Raw genomic sequence first — 18,335 nt, forward strand, 5'->3', positions numbered from 1 at the left:
AGCAGAGGCACTATAGAGCAGCCTATGAGAAGACCAAGGATAAGTACAGCAGTGTGTTGGATGATCCTAGAAACCTCCTGGCTAAGGAGAACGCCAAGAATAGCCAGGTAAAGCTATGATTTGCCCGCTGCGGAGCCACGTCCACGCCCGCCTCCGCCTCCTCTGGGCCTATCAGAAAGCCTGCTTCTGAGCCCGGTGCATGAGGTCATCTGACTGCAGGCCTGCAGGAGGTCATAGTCGCATGGATATAATGCCAGTCGTTGTTCGTGTTCACGTCTCTCTCTCTCTTTTTCCTCACGCAGCAGGTGTCGTACTCTGCCACTCAAATAGCCCTCTTGGGTGTTCTGAGTGAGCGGCTACACTCTCCTTGATCTGTGCACTCAGAGTTAAACCCATAGACTTGGTTGAACCTCTTTATCTTGTCAGTTTTAATGACAAACGTCAACATTTTTTAAAGCATTGGCAAAATCATTAAAGCTAATAAAAAAAAGGCCTATATGATTGATTGAACCAGATTGAACCAGATTTAATTTAGCGGGATGAATGGCTCTGAGGGGAATAGATCAGGAGGACACAACACAGACTCCAGGCCTGGGATCTCCGCAGCTCCTCTCTAGTCCACTCCATCCTGTTTGTCCCACTGTCCTCGGCATGCTGTGTGTGTGTGTGTTTGTGTGTGTTGGTGTCCCCCCCGTGGACAGAAAAAATATAGATCCAGGGCCAGGGTGCTCTTAAAGAACGGCTGCAATGAGCTGCTCCGCCCAGACATCCTCAGCGCCATTTACCAGTCCAGCGTGCAGTGTAAGGTAATGGTCCATCGCCCCAGCAGACCAACCAAACTCACCTCGCAGAGGTTTCCCAATTCCCTCTCCCTCCTGCTGCAGTTCTCTTCCCAGCCTCAGCCCTAGCTAACTTCAGCTGTGGAAACCCATGCTGAACTCCTAACTGACAGTAACTTCCTTCACTCCCACCCAGTCTCCCATTTTTTCACATTTCAATATTAGTTATTTAGCAGAAGCTCTTATCGAGAGCGATTTACAGGACCAATTAGGGTTAAGTGCCTTGCTGAAGGGCACATCAACAGATTTCGGTTTCTGGCAAAACGCTCTTAACCGCAAGGCTACCTGCCGCCAACCACATCATTTGTCTAATTCTGGACTTATTTTCCTCCCTGCTTCATAAACACTCTTGAATCCTCTCTGACCTCTGAACCCAAGCTACCCAGCTTATCCCAAGTTATGATCTCACTCCCTGTAACCCACATTACAAGTACAGACTGAACCGTCTACAAGGACGTGTTATGTTAAATGATGAACACAGATTTTCTATGACACAGTCAATAGTTTTGTTTATTTTCATTTATTTTAGTTCACATTTTTTCTCCAAATGATGATAAATAAATACAACCATCATTAGTCTGTACTAATCATGTTGAAATATCACCAGACTCATCAGCAGGACATAGTATAGAAGCAGACAAGCTGATCAAATGTCAGCTGAAGAAAATGATCCATGAGAAAACCCCAGGCTGTGTCCTAACTGACTATTGGTAACACCAATCTGTTTTCATTCTCACACTGTGTGTTTGTGGACATCGCTTTCCACATCATTTCAGTTTGTTGCATCATTCCGTAAAGCATGTTCCAATCTCTGCATGGTGTCTTCCCATTGCTTTAATTCATTACATTGACATGTACTGTAGTCACGCTTCACAGAATCTCCTTTCCATGCTACACTGCATTTTAAATGTCGTTATCTTTTAAAGCACATACAATTAGTTTGATCAGGAATGGATAAAGCCATGTAAACTTAACTCATAAAATCAATCCGCAAAGCACATAGATCATCTGTAGATAATTTAAACACTGTTAGTAAAAGGTACATTGATACTGATTTGACAGTAATGTCTCCTGTGTGAGTGTGTCTAACTCTGGTGTCCTGCCCCCATCACCACAGTGGAAGTACAGGGAGCAGTATGAGCGTGCTAAGGACAAGTTCACCTCCATCCTGGAGACTCCCGAGCATGAGAGCCACAAACGCAGCAATGCCTTCAGAGACGTGAGTTCACTTCGCCACACAACATTCAATTAAAGATACTTTTTGTTGCAATTGTTGTCACTGTCTCCCTCTTCTCATACAAATAAATAAATTAACAAAATTATGATAAATAAATAAATAATAAAAGCATGTAAATAATGTATAAATGTATGCTTTCTTTTTTACTACTGTGTATTTATCAACATAACACTATATTTGAATAATTGTGACTTTCAACATTTTCCCATCACTTTTTCCAGAATGTCTACAAGATGGAGTATAACAAGAACAAGGCTAAGGGCTACACCCTGGGCCATGACACTCCACACAGCACACACATGAGGAAGGTCAATGAGATCACCAGCGTGGTATGTACTCTACACTCTCAAAATGGCTGCCTTCCTTCACTCTCACAAGGTTGTCACTAGTTAACACAGCCACAAAGCCATACACCCCATTTATTTCTACAATTTATCTTCTTAAAATCTGATTTTAAACCTAACCTTAACCACACTGCTAACCTAATGCCTAACCCTAACCTTAAATTCAGACCAAAAAGCTCAATTTTGTTTTCATTAATATATACGATGTAGACCATTTTGACTTTGTGACTGTGCTAGTGGACACCCTCACAACTAGACCTCTAAGATTTAGATGGAGGCAGGTACAGTCATATCCCTGGTTCTGTATGAGTGTGTTTTTCTCTCCTTTGTCTCAGCTGAAGTACAAGGAGGTATATGAGAGGAGCAAGGCCCAGATCAACATGGACCCTGAATCCTTTGAAATCCGCGCTGCCAAGGAAGCCTACAAGAACATCAGCAATGTGAGTCTCTCGCTTCTAGTACTCCTCATCTCCTCCTATCCATTTACCTCTGAACACCACTTCTGAATGAATGAATGAATGAATGAATTAGTGTATTAATGAATGAATGAAGTTGGCTTGTTTGGGCCCGGCACTATACCTGATGTTTTCCAGCCCACTGAAATATTTTTGCTTGAGGCAGGCCCTTCACTCACTGTTCTGTTCCTGTATGATTTGTCTCCTTCCAGCTGGACTACAGGAAGAAGTACCAGGCCACCAAGAATAAGTGGATCTGGACCGTAGACAGACCTGACTTTATCCAAGCTGCCAAGGCCAACCTCCAACAGAGTGATGTGAGTCATGCACTATAGACCTACGTATGTTTGTTTGGATGTTTGTTTGTTTGTTTGTTTGTTTGGATGTTTGTTTGGATGTATTTTAGCCCTCAAGGGGGCTCATCTTCTAAGAGTCCATGAAAAACAATAAACAATAGCGACTTTAGATGATTAGCTACATACTTAACAACCTTCCAACCATCCTGACATGGCTCCTCTGGTCTAACCCTGCTGTATGTGTTGCTGTCCTCAGATAGAGTACAAGTATGACAAGGAGATGATGAAGGGCTGTGTGATGTCCATCGTAGACGACAAGTTAGCCGTCCTGGCTAAGATGAACGCTGACTTAAGCAATGTGAGTAGTTGTTCCTTTACCTGCCACCCATCAATTAAAATAAAGCTATTCTATTCTGTTCTATCCTATTCTATTCTATTCTGACGCATGGAAATGAAATCTTAAGGTAAAAAAAGCCTGTGTTAATTGCAGTGCTTTGTTCTGTCCACCAGGTGAAATACAGGGAAAAGTTTGAGAAGACAAAGGGCCAGTATAAGACTGTTCTGGACACTCCTGCTAACCTTCATGCCAAGTCAGTGCGCATTCTGGCATCTGAGGTAAGAAGCAGGAAACACCAAATGCGTTATAACTACAGATACTTACTATGTAATGTTTATTACTGCCAATTAATGGCTTTCCTTACTAACCTACAGTATAGTTATCATAGATAGATCTTTATATGTCATAATGTGGACCTTACCTTATGGATGAACAAGGAATTTGTGTCACAAAATTTCTCAAGAACACTTGTTTTAATGAATGTAACTGTACAGTATGTTAGTTGGGTTTGTACGACGCCCAATCAGATTCCTGTCTGACACTAGTTGTTTTCTTTCTTTCCTCAGAGCAAATACAAGCTGGCCGGCAAGAAGGAGCAGCAGACCGGCAAATTCACCACCCTGCCCACGACCCGCGACACCATTCACGCCAAGGACATGGGCAAACTGGTCAGCGAGGTCAGTCCCCCCCCATACCAGCTGTTTAGTTGGAGCTGCTATACAGTCCTGAACCTCCATTTCCGGATTTCTCGCACAGAGTGAATGAGACTTGCCAAGACTATACAGTCCTGAGCCATTCTTTACCTTTGACGTCTTTTTCTCCGCCTTTCTGTCCACAGAAACAGTACAAGCAGAAGTTTGAGAAGGAGAAGGGCAAGTCCAAGTACAACAACATGAGAGTGCCTCCCGATGTGCAGCACGCCATGGACGTAGCCAAGAATCAGAGCAATGTAAGTCACTCACATTCCTCTCCTATAAAAATACATCTGTACTGTATATCTCCTATATTAAAGACATTCAATAGTTCACGCATGCTTTATAGAATTGATTGTTATTAATCAATCAATCTATCAAATGTATTAATAAACCCCTTTTTACATCAGCAGTTGTCACAAAGTGCTTTCACAATAACTAATATCAGTCTCTCCACATGTGGTGGATTCACTCTTTCCTCTCTCTCCATCTCTAGTTTGCCTACAGGCAGGAGGCTAGGGCCAAGCTCAACTACACCTCTGTGGCTATGCGCCCAGATATCATGAAGGCTACCCAGGCCTCCAAGCTCGCCAGCAATGTGAGCGTTTAGTACACAGTGAATAGCCTACACAGTGGCGAAGCATGTTAGCCTGTTTTGCTAAATTAAAGGGATTTTGTATTTGTTTACCTCTCTGAGTTGAATAATTATGCTGTTGTTTACACTCTCAGCATGACGCCATCACAAGGCATCAAGACAAGTCATATCATGACAGCCTGTCTGTACATTACCCACTGAGCGGTTGGGTTAAATGCGGAAGACACATTTGGGTTGAATGCATTCAGTTGTGCAACTGACTAGGTATCCTCTTTCCCTTGTATTGTCCAGTCCACTCATGGTTTGTGTATTGTGTCTGGTAGATTGGTTACCGTGAGAAGGCTCGCCAGGAGGCTGCCCATGGAGGTTCCCTGGCCCACCGTCCAGACATCGCTCTGGCCACTGCGGTGTCCAAGCTAAACAGCCAGGTACGGTCAACACCAAACTCTCCGAGTCTGAATTGACCAGTTCCTCCCTACACCTCGGGCTGTTATCAATGTTTTTATTCCCCTTTATTTGATTCTCTTTGTCCCCTCTCAGTTCATTTTTCTATCATTTCATTGTCAGTTAGTTTCTGCTGTCAGAAAATAGTCTCTGAAGATGTAAATTCACCAGCCCAGATGACATGCCTTTCAGTTCAGCTTCCTAAAGATCATGATTGCTTTCTAGAAATCTATACAGGGGCGCAACTTTCACTGGGGACGGGGGGACGGGGGACGGGGGACATGTCCCCCCACATTCTGAAATTGCATTTTTGTCCCCCCCCCCCCAGTTTTATCATTGGAATGTGATACAAAACTAGGCAACGTGTGCTTTAGGACCATGCGGACGCCTCCGAGAGGTCGGGTAGGCTGTTTGGAGTGTTTATCCGACAGGATAAAAATACATAAAAAAGTGATGTCCCCCCCACTTCCAAAACCAAAGTTGCGCCCCTGGATCTATAGTATTGCTATAGTATTTGCTCAGCTGTCCTAGCTAGTCTGTAGCATAGGTAGTAGTGACCTTCCATCCATTGGGTCCTTCTTTTGCCACCCTGCATAACTACCCATGTTACCCATGTCCTATTCTGTCCTTGTGAGCTCTGTCTCCTATTCTCCATAGTTACATGTTAATATACTCCCTATAGCCCTCTCCAGCTCCTCTCCATAGAGTTACATGTTAATATACTCCCCTTAATAAATAAAATAAAATAAAATCCATTTTTATTTGCCACATGCGCCGAATACAGCAGGTGTAGACCTTACAGTGAAATGCTTACTTACAAGCCCTTAACCAACAATGCAGTTTTAAGAAAAATAAGTGTTAAGTAAAAAATAAATTAAAATAATTAAAGAGCAGCAGTAAAATAAAATAACAGTACGGAGGCTATGTACAGGTGGTACCGGTACAGAGTCAGTGTGCGGGGGCACAGGTTAGTCGAGGTAATTGAGGTAATATGTACATGTGGGTAGAGTTAAAGCGACTATGCATTGATAATAAACAGAGAGTAGCAGCAGCGTAAAAGAGGGGGTGGGGTGGGGGAGACAATGCAAATAGTCCGGGTAGCCATGATTAGCTGTTCAGAAGTCTTATGGCTTGGGGGTAGAAGCTGTTAAGAAGCCTTTTGGACCTAGACTTGGCGCTCCGGTACCGCTTGCCGTGCGGTAGCAGAGAGAACAGTCTATGACTAGGGTGGCTGTACTAGCCTTGTACAGTTAGAGCGTTAGGCCTGTAACCGAATGGTTGCTGGTTCGAATCCCCTAGCCGACAAGGTGAAAAATCTGTCGATGTGCCCTTGAGCAAGGCACTTAACCCTAATTTGCTCCGGGGCGCCATTCTGCTATAGCTGACCCTGTAAAACAACACATTTCACTGCACCTATCCGGTGTATGTGACAATAAAACATATGTTATTATCTTTATTATGCTCTCTCCAGCTCCTCTCCATAGAGTTATATTCCTCTCCACTGTACTGTCTCTCAGCAGGCAAAACTGTGTTGAAATGCAGAGTTGTAGTGTTGTTACAGTGATGAAACGACATAATTTCTAGCAGTTTTGCCTGCTGGGTCCCTCCCTCCCTCCCTCCCTAATCTCTACCTGCTGCCTCCATCCTGTCGTGTCTTTGTGTTCTCACCCTGCCGTCTTACTGCTGCTTTGTAGGAGGAGTTGGAGGCCAGGCCCTCCCTCCACGGAGCTGCTTCCATCGATACTCCTCAGAGCCGCCACCTTAAGAAAATGAGTGCCCTGACTAGTAATGTAAGAAAGGAATACCTGAGACCCTGGGGTGGGGACCAATGGGCTGCAACTTCCTGCAACTTCCTGTCTGTGTCTTGTGACTTATATTCAATGACTCACTGATTGGTTGATTTCTGGGCTTGTCTGTTGGGGCACCTCTGCTTCTAAAATTCAAGAGGATTTTTTAAAATTGTAATAATTCTGTCATATCCTATATCTGTCCTATATTCCTGATTTGATCATTTTATCTCCCTTTTTCCTCCATGTTCTTGTTTTAATTTGACCTCCAGTCCTTTTTGTTTGGTTTCCCTTATATCTGTAGCTACCTTCATTTTTGTCGCCAAACATAGACAAGCATGGTGATGCAATAACTATTTTCCTAAAAGTCAAAATATTATTTTCGATTTCTTTTTTACTTCTTCTTTTTTAAAGATTTTTCTCCCCGAGTTGAATCAACGTGTTAAAGGATAAATGTCTGAATAGCCGGGACATGTAGTAAATGTCTCTGTCTCATGTGGTATGACCCCTGCAGTGATACCGTGCCATGGGGTTATTGTTGATGCATCATTCTACGGAATTACAGAATTACAGAATTATCTCTGTGCTATGAGGACTGTGTAAATCCTGTGTCAAAGCTTATTTAAAGTATCTTATTCACAACTCATTCTGTAACGGTAGGAGACAGAGTTGACCCTTATGAGAACCATTTTATTCGTTTGCCAGAAGTTATGTCACTGCCTTTTCATTTGGAGCATATTATGATTAGACTATTATGATTTGACTATTTGATTAGACTGGTTATTTTGCTAATTTCTAATGGATTTACACACTCCTCATTCCTCTCTCTCCCTCTTTCTCTCTCTCCCTCTTTCTCTGACTCTTTCTCTGACTTTTTCTCTCTCTCTCTCACTCTCTCTCTCTCCCCCTTTCTCTCTCTCCCTCATTCTCTCTCCCTCTTTCTCCCTCTCCCTATTTCTCTCTCTCGCTCTTTCTCTCTCCCCCTCTTTCTCTCTCCCTCTTTCTCTCCCTCCCTCTTTTGCCTTCGCTCCCTCTCTCTCTTTCCCTCTTTCTCTCTCTCCCTCTTTCTCTGACTCTTTCTCTTTCTCCCTCTTTCTCTGACTCTTTCTCGCTCTCCCTCTTTCTCTCTCCCTCTTTCTCTCTCCCTCTTTCTCTCTCTCCCTATTTCTCTCTCTCCCTCTTTCTCTCTCCCTCTTTCTCTCTCCCTCTTTCTCTCTCCCTCTTTCTCTCTCCCTCTTTCTCTCTCTCCCTCTTTCTCTTTCCCTTGTTCTCTCTCTCCCTCTTTCTCTCTCTCCCTCTCCCTCTTTCTCTGACTCTTTCTCTCTCTCCCTCTTTCTCTCTCCCTCTTTCCCTCTCCCTCTTTCTCTCTCCCTCTTTCTCCCTCTCCCTCTTTATCTCTCTCCCTCTTTCCCTCTCCCTCTTTCTCTCTCCCTCTTTCTCCCTCTCCCTCTTTATCTCTCTCCCTCTTTCTCTCTCTCCCTCTTTCTCTCTCCCTCTTTCTCTATCTCCCTCTTTCTCTCTCCCTCTTTCTCTCTCTCCCTCTTTCTCTTTCCCTCTTTCTCCCTCTCCCTCTTTCTTGCTCTCCCTCTTTCTCTCTCTCCCTCTTTCTCTCTCTGACTCTTTATTTCGCTCCCTCTTTCACTCTCCCTCTTTCTCTCTCTCCCTCTTTCTCTCTCTCCCTCTTTCTCTCTCCCTCTTTCTCTCTCTCCCTCTTTCTCTCTCCCTCTTTCTCTTTCCCTCTTTCTCCCTCTCCCTCTTTCTCTCTCTTTCTCTCTCTCCCTCTTTCTCGCTCTCCCTCTTTCTCGCTCTCCCTCTTTCTCCCTCTCCCTCTTTCTCTCTCTCCTTCTTTCTCTCTCTCTCCCTCTTTCTCTCTCCCTCTTTCTCTTTCTCCCTCTTTCTCTCTCTCCTGTTCTCTCTCTCTCTCCCTCGTTCTCTCTCTCTCTCCCTCTTTCTCTCTCTGACTCTTTCTCTCTCCTTCTTTCTCTCACTGGTGTTTCTCTCTCTGACTCTCTCTCTCCCTGATGTTTCTCTCTCTCTCCCTGTTGTTTCTCTCTCTCTCCCTGATGTTTCTCTCTCTCTCCCTGATGTTTCTCTCTCTCTCCCTGTTGTTTCTCTCTCTCCCTGATGTTTCTCTCTCTCTCCCTGATGTTTCTCTCGCTCTCCCTGATGTTTCTCTCTCTCTCCCTGACTTTTCTTCAGCTCGTTCCTCTACTGATTAGGAGTACCTCAGACTCTCTCTGCAATGGGATCCCAGCATCACTTTCTCCCTCATTTTCTATTTCTGACTACCATATATACTGTTCCAACAGCATATATATGAAGTATATGTTCTGTTTGTAAATGTTTTCCTCCTGACTGTTATGTCTTAATTGCCTTCTGGGGTTAGTTTGCTAATTGAAAGTAAAAAATAATACTTATTTATTCATGTGTTATATTCACCAGATACCTTATATCAAATTAGTCCTAGAAGGCAACCTATGGTTTTTTACTTCAATTGGTTATGCTGTATAACAAGGGCTACTAACAGTAAGGAGTTACGTAGGTTTAGAAATTCTGAATTTGGATCCCTCTAAAATCATTGAACTAACCATGAGCCCTTTTTATAGTATGCGACCGGATACTGTGTTCTGGTGTACTGTTTTCCTCCTCATTAATCCTACTCTCTCTGCGTCTGATTTGATTGGCTTACCTTCCTCACAGACACAATCAAACTGAGGCTAACACACACACTGCCGTATGATATCACTATAGGTGCAGTACAAGGCGAAGTATGACAAGGAGAAGGGACTCAGGCCAAAGTATGACATGAAGGAGAGTGTTGTTTACAAGACTCAGAAGGATGCACACACGCTGGCTAGCGAGGTACGTGTTCCACCCACTCAAGTAGGTGTACCACTCTTTTAATATGATAAATACTCATTCGAGCTAAGAGGTCTTTACTTACAGGTGTTTATCAAAGATATACAAAGCAACCGGGACCAAGCAGTTCATGAGATATACTACACTGCTCAAAAAAATTAAGGGAACACTAAAATAACACATCCTAGATCTGAATGAATGAAATAATCTTATTAAATACTTTTTTCTTTACAAAATCACACAATAATTATCAATGGAAATCAAATGTATCAACCCATGGAGGTCTGGATTTGGAGTCACCCTCAAAATTAAAGTGGAAAACCACACTACAGGCTGATCCAACTTTGATGTAATGTCCTTGAAACAAGTCAAAATTAGGCTCAGTAGTGTGTGTGGCCTCCACGTGCCTGTATGACCTCCCTACAATGCCTGGGCATGCTCCTGATGAGGTGGCAGATGGTCTCCTGAGGGATCTCCTCCCAGACCTGGACTAAAGCATCTGCCAACTCCTGGACAGTCTGTGGTGCAACGTGGCGTTGGTGGATGGAGCGAGACATGATGTCCCAGATGTGCTCAATTGGATTCAGGTCTGGGGAACGGGCGGGCCAGTCCATAGCATCAATGCCTTCCTCTTGCAGGAACTGCTGACACACTCCAGCCACATGAGGTCTAGCATTGTCTTGCATTAGGAGGAACCCAGGGCCAACCTGCACCAGCATATGGTCTCACAAGGGGTCTGAGGATCTCATCTCGGTACCTAATGGCAGTCAGGCTACCTCTGGCGAGCACATGGAGGGCTGTGCGGCCCCCCAAAGAAATGCCACCCCACACCATGACTGACCCACCGCCAAACCGGTCATGCTGGAGGATGTTGCAGGCAGCAGAACGTTCTCCACGGCGTCTCCAGACTCTGTCATGTCTGTCACGTGCTCAGTGTGAACCTGCTTTCATCTGTGAAGAGCACAGGGCGCCAGTGGCGAATTTGCCAATCTTGGTGTTCTCTGGCAAATGCCAAACGTCCTGCATGGTGTTGGGCTGTAAGCACAACCCCCACCTGTGGACGTCGGGCCCTCATACCACCCTCATGGAGTCTGTTTCTGACCGTTTGAGCAGACACATGCACATTTGTGGCCTGCTGGAGGTCATTTTGCAGGGCTCTGGCAGTGCTCCTCCTGCTCCTCCTTGCACAAAGGCGGAGGTAGCGGTCCTGCTGCTGGGTTGTTGCCCTCCTCCATGTCTCCTGATGTACTGGCCTGTCTCCTGGTAGCGCCTCCATGCTCTGGGCACTACGCTGACAGACACAGCAAACCTTCTTGCCACAGCTCGCATTGATGTGCCATCCTGGATGAGCTGCACTACCTGAGCCACTTGTGTGGGTTGTAGACTCCGTCTCATGCTACCACTAGAGTGAAAGCACCGCCAGCATTCAAAAGTGACCAAAACATCAGCCAGGAAGCATAGGAACTGAGAAGTGGTCTGTGGTCACCACCTGCAGAACCAATCCTTTATTGGGGGTGTCTTGCTAATTGCCTATAATTTCCACCTGTTGTCTATTCCATTTGCACAACAGCATGTGATATTTATTGTCAATCAGTGTTGCTTCCTAAGTGGACAGTTTGATTTCACAGAAGTGTGATTGACTTGGAGTTACATTGTGTTGGTTAAGTGTTCCCTTTATTTTTTTGAGCAGTGTATATAAAACTCTATAATAATATATCTATATAATAATTACACTATATTATAAGGATGTATCTATATAATAGCTCTCTATAATATGATGATGTTCCTCTGTCTTTTAACTCATCTCACAGGTGAAGTACAAAGGTGACTTGAAGAAGCTCCATAAGCCTGTAACCGACATGGCAGAGTCTCTGTCCATGCAGCACAACCTGAGCACCAGCAAGCTGTCCAGTGACGTAAGACAATCTCACATAAGCCCGTGTACCACCGTCTTGAATCCCAGTAGTGCCATCATCCCGCGCTGCATAACTGTTATGATTTAACTGGATAGAACCCAAATGCAGACAAGTACACCAAGCCAGAGAAGTTTTAACAGGTTTATTATAATGTTCAATAGTCCAGGTTTCCAATAAATGGGGAAGAGCAAGTCCAGGTTACAGGGAGGGTACAGATCCAGGTCAGGGCAGGTGTGGTACCGTAATGTCCTAGTGTCCGTGGTGAGTCCAAAGGAGAGGCCCGATAGTGGAGAGCAGGATGGTGGTGGCAGGAGTGAAGCGGAGGCAGGAGTCAGGTTCCAAATATATGGTTGTCTTGACTATGATCTGACGATGAGTGGAAAGTTTGACCGGGTCTTAAAGGCTGAGGTGATTATGGTGAATGAGCTGCAGCTGGAACCCTGACTCCCGCACACCAGACTTCACTCCTGCAATCAAGGACAGACAGAGGGAGGGGGAGAGCAGAGAGAGAGCTACCTAGCAGCAGTAGGCCTAACAGTACCCCCCTCTACGGACGCCACCTGGCGGCCGACAGGGTTTATCAGGATGTAACCTATGAAACTCACGAACCAGAGCAGGATCCACAATGAAGCTCCTGGGCACCCAGGAACGTTCCTCAGGACCATAACCCTCCCAATCCACCAGGTACTGGAAACCACGACCCCGGCGGCGAACATCCAGAAGTCGCCGGACAGTGTAGACCGGACCCCCACCCACGATCTTGGGCGGAGGAGGGGGGACGAGAGGGGCGGGCACAAAGGGCTAACCGACACAGGCTTAATCTGGGAAACATGAAAGGTGGAATGAACCCGTAGGGAGGCAGGAAGCTGTAGCTTAACCGCGCAGGGGTTAACAATAGACAGTATCTTGAACGGTCCTATAAAACGAGGCGCCATCTTCTTCGACTCCACCTTCAATGGAAGGTCCCGTGACTTCAGCCATACCTCTTGACCAGGAGAGTAACCGGGAGCCTGGGACCGGTGACGGTTGGCTTGCCTCTGCATGTACGCCGAAGCTCGGGACAGAGCTACCCTGGCCTTCCTCCAGACCTTGCAGCAGCGGCGCATGTGGGACTGCACCGAGGGTACCGCAAGTTCCCTCTCTTGGGAAGGGAACAGGGGAGGTTGATAACCCAGAGCACACAGAAAAGGAGACAAACCAGAGGAAGCGTTAGTCAAGGTGTTATGAGCATATTCCACCCAGGGGAGCATGGAGCTCCATGACCCAGGGTTAGACCCAGTGACACAGCGAAGTGCGGTCTCCATCTCCTGGTTCGCTCTCTCGGCTTGCCCGTTGGTCTGGGGGTGATATCCAGAGGACAGGCTGGATGTAATGCCCAAAGCTTTACAGAAAGCTTTCCACACCTGGGAGACAAACTGGGGACCCCTGTCAGAGACAATATCCGTGGGTAGACCATGAGAGCGGAACACATGTTCAACCAAAATATCAGCCGTCTCTCTGGCAGTGGGCAGTTTAGGTAGGGCCAAAAAATGAGCGAACTTAGAAAAACGATCAATCACCGTAAGAATGACAGTCTTACCAGATGAGGGGGGAAGTCCAGTGACAAAATCCATAGCGATATGCGACCAGGGCCGGCTGGGTATAGGTAGAGGTCGTAGATGACCAGCGCTGGCCTGGGTGGAGTTTTTACTTCGTGCACATACCGCACAAGCAGCAATGAAGGCTCGAGTGTCCGCCTCCATCGTGGCCCACCAGAACTTCCGTCGCACAAAGTCAAGGGTCCGCGAAACTCCAGGGTGACAGGTAAGGGGAGACGAGTGAGCCCACTGAAGTACCTGGGAGCGAGCAGACTCAGGGACAAACATCCGGTTAGGAGGACCCCTCCCAGGGTCAGCTTGATGATGTTGAGCCTGTCTAACAATCCCCTCGATGTCACATGTGATGACTGCAATACTGCAGGTAGGAGGCAAAATGGGCTCAGGGTTACTACCAGTATCAACAGCCGAATGAACACGAGACAGGGCGTCAGGCTTGACGTTGCGTGACCCAGGACGGTAAGACAGAGAAAAATTGAATCTCCCAAAAAATAGTGCCCACCTGGCTTGACGGGGGTTGAGCTGCTTCGCTGACTGGAGGTAAGCCAGATTCTTATGATCCGTCCAAACGATGAAGGGTTGTTCCGCCCCCTCCAACCAATGTCGCCACTCCTCGAGAGCCAGCTTAACGGCGAGCAGTTCACGATTTCCAACATCATAATTCCTCTCTGCCTGAGAAAGTTTCCTTGAGAGAAAAGCACAGGGATGCAGTTTGTTATCTTCAGGAGAACGTTGTGACAACACTGCACCTACCCCAGTGTCGGATGCATCCACCTCCACGACAAACTGGCGGTCGGGGTCCGGCTGCATCAGAATGGGAGCCGAGGCGAAGCGATGTTTCAGTTCTTCGAACGCTGATTCGGCCCATTCATTCCAAGCAAACGGTCGTGAGATGGAGGTGAGAGCGGTGAGTGGCGCCGCAATGCGGCTGTAGTCCTTGATGAACCTCCTATAGAAGTTCGCAAACCCCAGGAATCGTTGAAGTTGTTTGCGGGTAGAGGGAGCTGGCCAGTCCGTGACAGCAGAGATCTTAGCTGGGTCCATCCGCAGCTCCCCCTGAGCTATGATGTAACCCAAAAAAGAGGTCTCAGACACATGAAATTCACATTTCTCCATCTTCACAAACAGTTTGTTCTCCAACAACCTTTGCAACACCTGGCGCACATGCAGTTCATGTTCCTGGGAGGACTCTGAGAAAATCAAGATATCATCCAGATAGACAAAAACAAACCGATTCAACATGTCCCGAAGGACATCATTGACTAGTGCCTGAAAAACAGCAGGGGCATTAGACAACCCAAAAGGCATAACCCGATACTCAAAATGTCCCAAGGGTGTGTTGAAGGCAGTCTTCCATTCATCACCCTTACGAATGCGCACCAGGTGATACGCATTTCGTAGATCCAGTTTCGTAAAGATGGTAGCACCATGAAGGAGGGGAAAAGCAGAATTAATCAAAGGCAGAGAATACTTGTTCTTAATGGTGATGTTGTTAAGTCCACGGTAATCAATACAGGGTCTGAGGGTCTTATCCTTCTTAGCAACAAAAAAGAATCCCGCTCCTACAGGTGACGAGGAAGGACGCATAATACCTGCCGCCAAGGAGTCCCGAATGTAGTTCTCCATAGCCTCCGTCTCCGGCCGGGAGAGATTGTACAGGCGACTGCTGGGGAGCGGGGCTCCTGGCTGGAGGTCAATGGCGCAGTCGTAAGGCCGGTGAGGAGGAAGAGAAGTAGCTCTGTGTTTGCAGAAAACGGATGCCAGGTCATGATACACGTCAGGAACAGCAGAAAGATCCATGGACTCCAGTGGAGGTTGAGGCACAGTACTGGCAGGAGTCTGAGCAGAACACAAACAATTCACATGACAAAATGTGCTCCATGAAACAATGCTACCTGTCACCCAATCAATGTGTGGATTGTGTTTTATGAGCCAGGGGATACCAAGGACCAGGGGAGTCTGTGGGCAGTCGATAATATGGAATTGAATGTTCTCCTGATGATTTCCCGACACTCTAAGACAAACAGGAACAGTCTGATGGGTAATGCGGGTCAACAATTGTCCATTTAGACCCTTAGCCTGCAGCGGACAGTCCATAGGAACAGTCTCCAAATCCATTTGTTGAGCCCACTCTCTATCCAAAAGCTTTCGTCGGCACCAGAGTCAATCAGCGCACTAACAGAGAAATTCTGGGACTGCCACTGGAGGGATGCCTGGAGCAGAATGCGGGGAGAAGAGGAAGAATCCGCTGCTCGGCTCACCAAAACTTCTCCCATAAATGATGAGCCGGCCCTTTTCCCGGACGAACTGGGCAGGAAGGAACGAAATGACCAGCTTCTCCACAATACAGGCAGACCCGAGCCTGAATACGACGTGCACGCTCCTCTGAGGACAACCGTGCACGACCCACCTCCATGGCTTCGGGTTCAGTGCTCCTCGTATCGACTCCGGGAAGACACGGCTCTCTCCGTAGGGACGATGCAGGGAGGAGTTTGTTGATGACAGACAGGTTGCTTGGAACTAACACTCCTCTCCCGGCGGCGCTCCCGAATCCGATTATCCAACCTGATAGTGAGTGAAATAAGATTATCCAGCGTAGGCGATTCATCATATGACACCAATTCATCTTTTAAAGTCTCAGACAAAGCATTGATGAACACTCCTTGTAATGCCTCGTCATTCCAACCACTCACTGCTGCTAAAGTCCGAAACTCCACTGCCATCTCCGCCACACTACGAGCCCCCTGCCGAAGAGAAAACAACCGTTTCGCAGCCTCCTTGCCTCGTACGGGGTGGTCAAAAACCTTCCTCATCTCCGTGGTGAAGGCCACGTAAGCGTTGCAAATGTCCGACTGACTCTCCCAGACCGCGGATCCCCAGGCACGAGCGGAACCGCTAGTAGAGTTGATAAGGTAGGCAATACGGGCTCTTTCTGAGGCGTAGGTGAGGGGCTGTTGTTCAAACACTAACGAGCATTGAGTCAAAAAATCGCCACAGGTTCCCATGTTCCCGTCATAGCGCTCTGGAGCAGGAACAAAAGGCTCTCTGATCTGGGCTGAAGGGGTAGTAAGGGCAGACACTTGATTGGTGAGTAATTGAACCTGATTAAGCAGCACCTGACTGTCCTCAGCAATCGTCTTAAACAGGGTATCATGTTGGCCAAGTAGAATGCCCTGATTGGCTATGGCAGTCCAAATTTGAGTGCACTCTGGGGTGGTATCCGAGCTACTGTCTGCTGGGTTCATGTTGGTCAGATCATACTGTTATGATTTAACTGGATAGAACCCAAATGCAGACAAGTACACCAAGCCAGAGAAGTTTTAACAGGTTTATTATAATGTTCAATAGTCCAGGTTTCCAATAAATGGGGAAGAGCAAGTCCAGGTTACAGGGAGGGTACAGATCCAGGTCAGGGCAGGTGTGGTACCGTAATGTCCTAGTGTCCGTGGTGAGTCCAAAGGAGAGGCCCGATAGTGGAGAGCAGGATGGTGGTGGCAGGAGTGAAGCGGAGGCAGGAGTCAGGTTCCAAATATATGGTTGTCTTGACTATGATCTGACGATGAGTGGAAAGTTTGACCGGGTCTTAAAGGCTGAGGTGATTATGGTGAATGAGCTGCAGCTGGAACCCTGACTCCCGCACACCAGACTTCACTCCTGCAATCAAGGACAGACAGAGGGGAGGGGGAGAGCAGAGAGAGAGCTACCTAGCAGCAGTAGGCCTAACAATAACAACTGCCTTCTCAAAAACCAACCGCCTCGCTACCACAACCCTCCAACCAAGTCATTCCATATCATTAGGAATCACTGGCTTTCTCTAGCTCTCTCCCAGCAGGCAAATCTGGTTGTAATGATGTCAGTTTACAACCAGAAATAGTTGGAATGTAGTTGTAATGATGCCATTTCAACCAGTTTTGTCCTGCTCTGTTTATCTAAACTATAGTAAAACACAGATCTATAGTGTCATAATTTAGCGTCGTACTCATTTACCCATAATCCTCACGGACATCATCTAGTAGTGACCCTGACCCTTCTCACCTTTGACCTACAAACTTCCTAACGTAACCCCTTGTACTCCCAATACTAGTACTAGAACCTGCTGTAACCTTATTTTCCATGTCTTTTTTCATTAATCTATGGTCTAGATGAGTCTTTTTCACACATAGTCTCTGTCTAGCATGTTATCGTGTGCAGAATTATTTTCTTCCTTTTTTCTTCATAAAAATATAACTTAGTATATCATAACTTAGTCTTCTATAACCACTATGACGCTCATAACTTTCTGCCTCACCCTCTCTTTTTAATTTTTTTATTTTCTTTAATTTCATTCTTTTCATTCCTTTTTATTCACGTTCCTTAACTTTTTATAAAACGTTCTTGTTTAAAAATATATATATATTTTTTTTAATGGGTGGCATTGAGTGAGCTAACGACAGTGGCTCTATTTCCCTACACCATTGTACTGAGCTGTTTACTGGGTGCTGATTCCCTCTTAGTACCAGTACAAGAAGAAACATGAGGACAGTAAGGGTCACTACCTCATGATCGCTGACTCACCAGAACAGCTCCATCACAAGGAGACTTCAGAACTACAGAGTCACGTAAGTGGGCCGATGTCTGGGATGACCTAGGAACCAGTCCTATTGACATCACCCGGTTTTAACTTCCTGTGTTTGAGATGTCAACTTCCTGTTTGAAAATCATCTCACCAATATTCAATTTCATTATGTGACCTGCGACTCTGAATTCTGAATTCTCCCAGGCTTCTTCTCCAACCTGTAAAATAATTAAATAGTGGAACACTTGAAGACATAATTAGTGTTTGTATTGTTGACTTGTCAGGGCTTGGTTGACTTGTAAAAACTGTTTTACTGGAAGCGTTGGTTGGGCTGTGTGTTATTATGTAAGTCGTTTTTTTAATGAATCCACTCGTCACGCCATC

General features: G+C 46.2%; 1 protein-coding gene across 11 annotated transcripts in view; it reads left to right on the plus strand.

Moving 5' to 3' along the window:
• Positions 1 to 18,335, plus strand: part of LOC121555165 (nebulin) — a 101,817-nt gene that overhangs the window by 69,250 nt on the left and 14,232 nt on the right. For 8 of the 11 annotated variants that reach the window (XM_041868977.1, XM_041868980.1, XM_041868986.1 and 5 more), the window contains 15 exons: positions 6 to 107; positions 1,957 to 2,058; positions 2,298 to 2,405; positions 2,756 to 2,860; positions 3,088 to 3,192; positions 3,428 to 3,529; positions 3,682 to 3,786; positions 4,075 to 4,185; positions 4,347 to 4,457; positions 4,697 to 4,798; positions 5,119 to 5,223; positions 6,934 to 7,029; positions 9,778 to 9,888; positions 11,697 to 11,801; positions 17,890 to 17,994. In XM_041868977.1, the coding sequence (XP_041724911.1) occupies positions 6 to 107; positions 1,957 to 2,058; positions 2,298 to 2,405; positions 2,756 to 2,860; positions 3,088 to 3,192; positions 3,428 to 3,529; positions 3,682 to 3,786; positions 4,075 to 4,185; positions 4,347 to 4,457; positions 4,697 to 4,798; positions 5,119 to 5,223; positions 6,934 to 7,029; positions 9,778 to 9,888; positions 11,697 to 11,801; positions 17,890 to 17,994 (1,575 nt within the window). The remainder of the gene's footprint in view (positions 1 to 5; positions 108 to 1,956; positions 2,059 to 2,297; positions 2,406 to 2,755; positions 2,861 to 3,087; positions 3,193 to 3,427; positions 3,530 to 3,681; positions 3,787 to 4,074; positions 4,186 to 4,346; positions 4,458 to 4,696; positions 4,799 to 5,118; positions 5,224 to 6,933; positions 7,030 to 9,777; positions 9,889 to 11,696; positions 11,802 to 17,889; positions 17,995 to 18,335) is intronic. The other 3 variants (XM_041868982.1, XM_041868981.1, XM_041868983.1) reach the window with 3 other exon arrangements.

This window comes from Coregonus clupeaformis, chromosome 40 (assembly GCF_020615455.1).
Source record: "Coregonus clupeaformis isolate EN_2021a chromosome 40, ASM2061545v1, whole genome shotgun sequence".
Classification (NCBI taxonomy): Eukaryota; Metazoa; Chordata; class Actinopteri; order Salmoniformes; family Salmonidae; genus Coregonus; species Coregonus clupeaformis.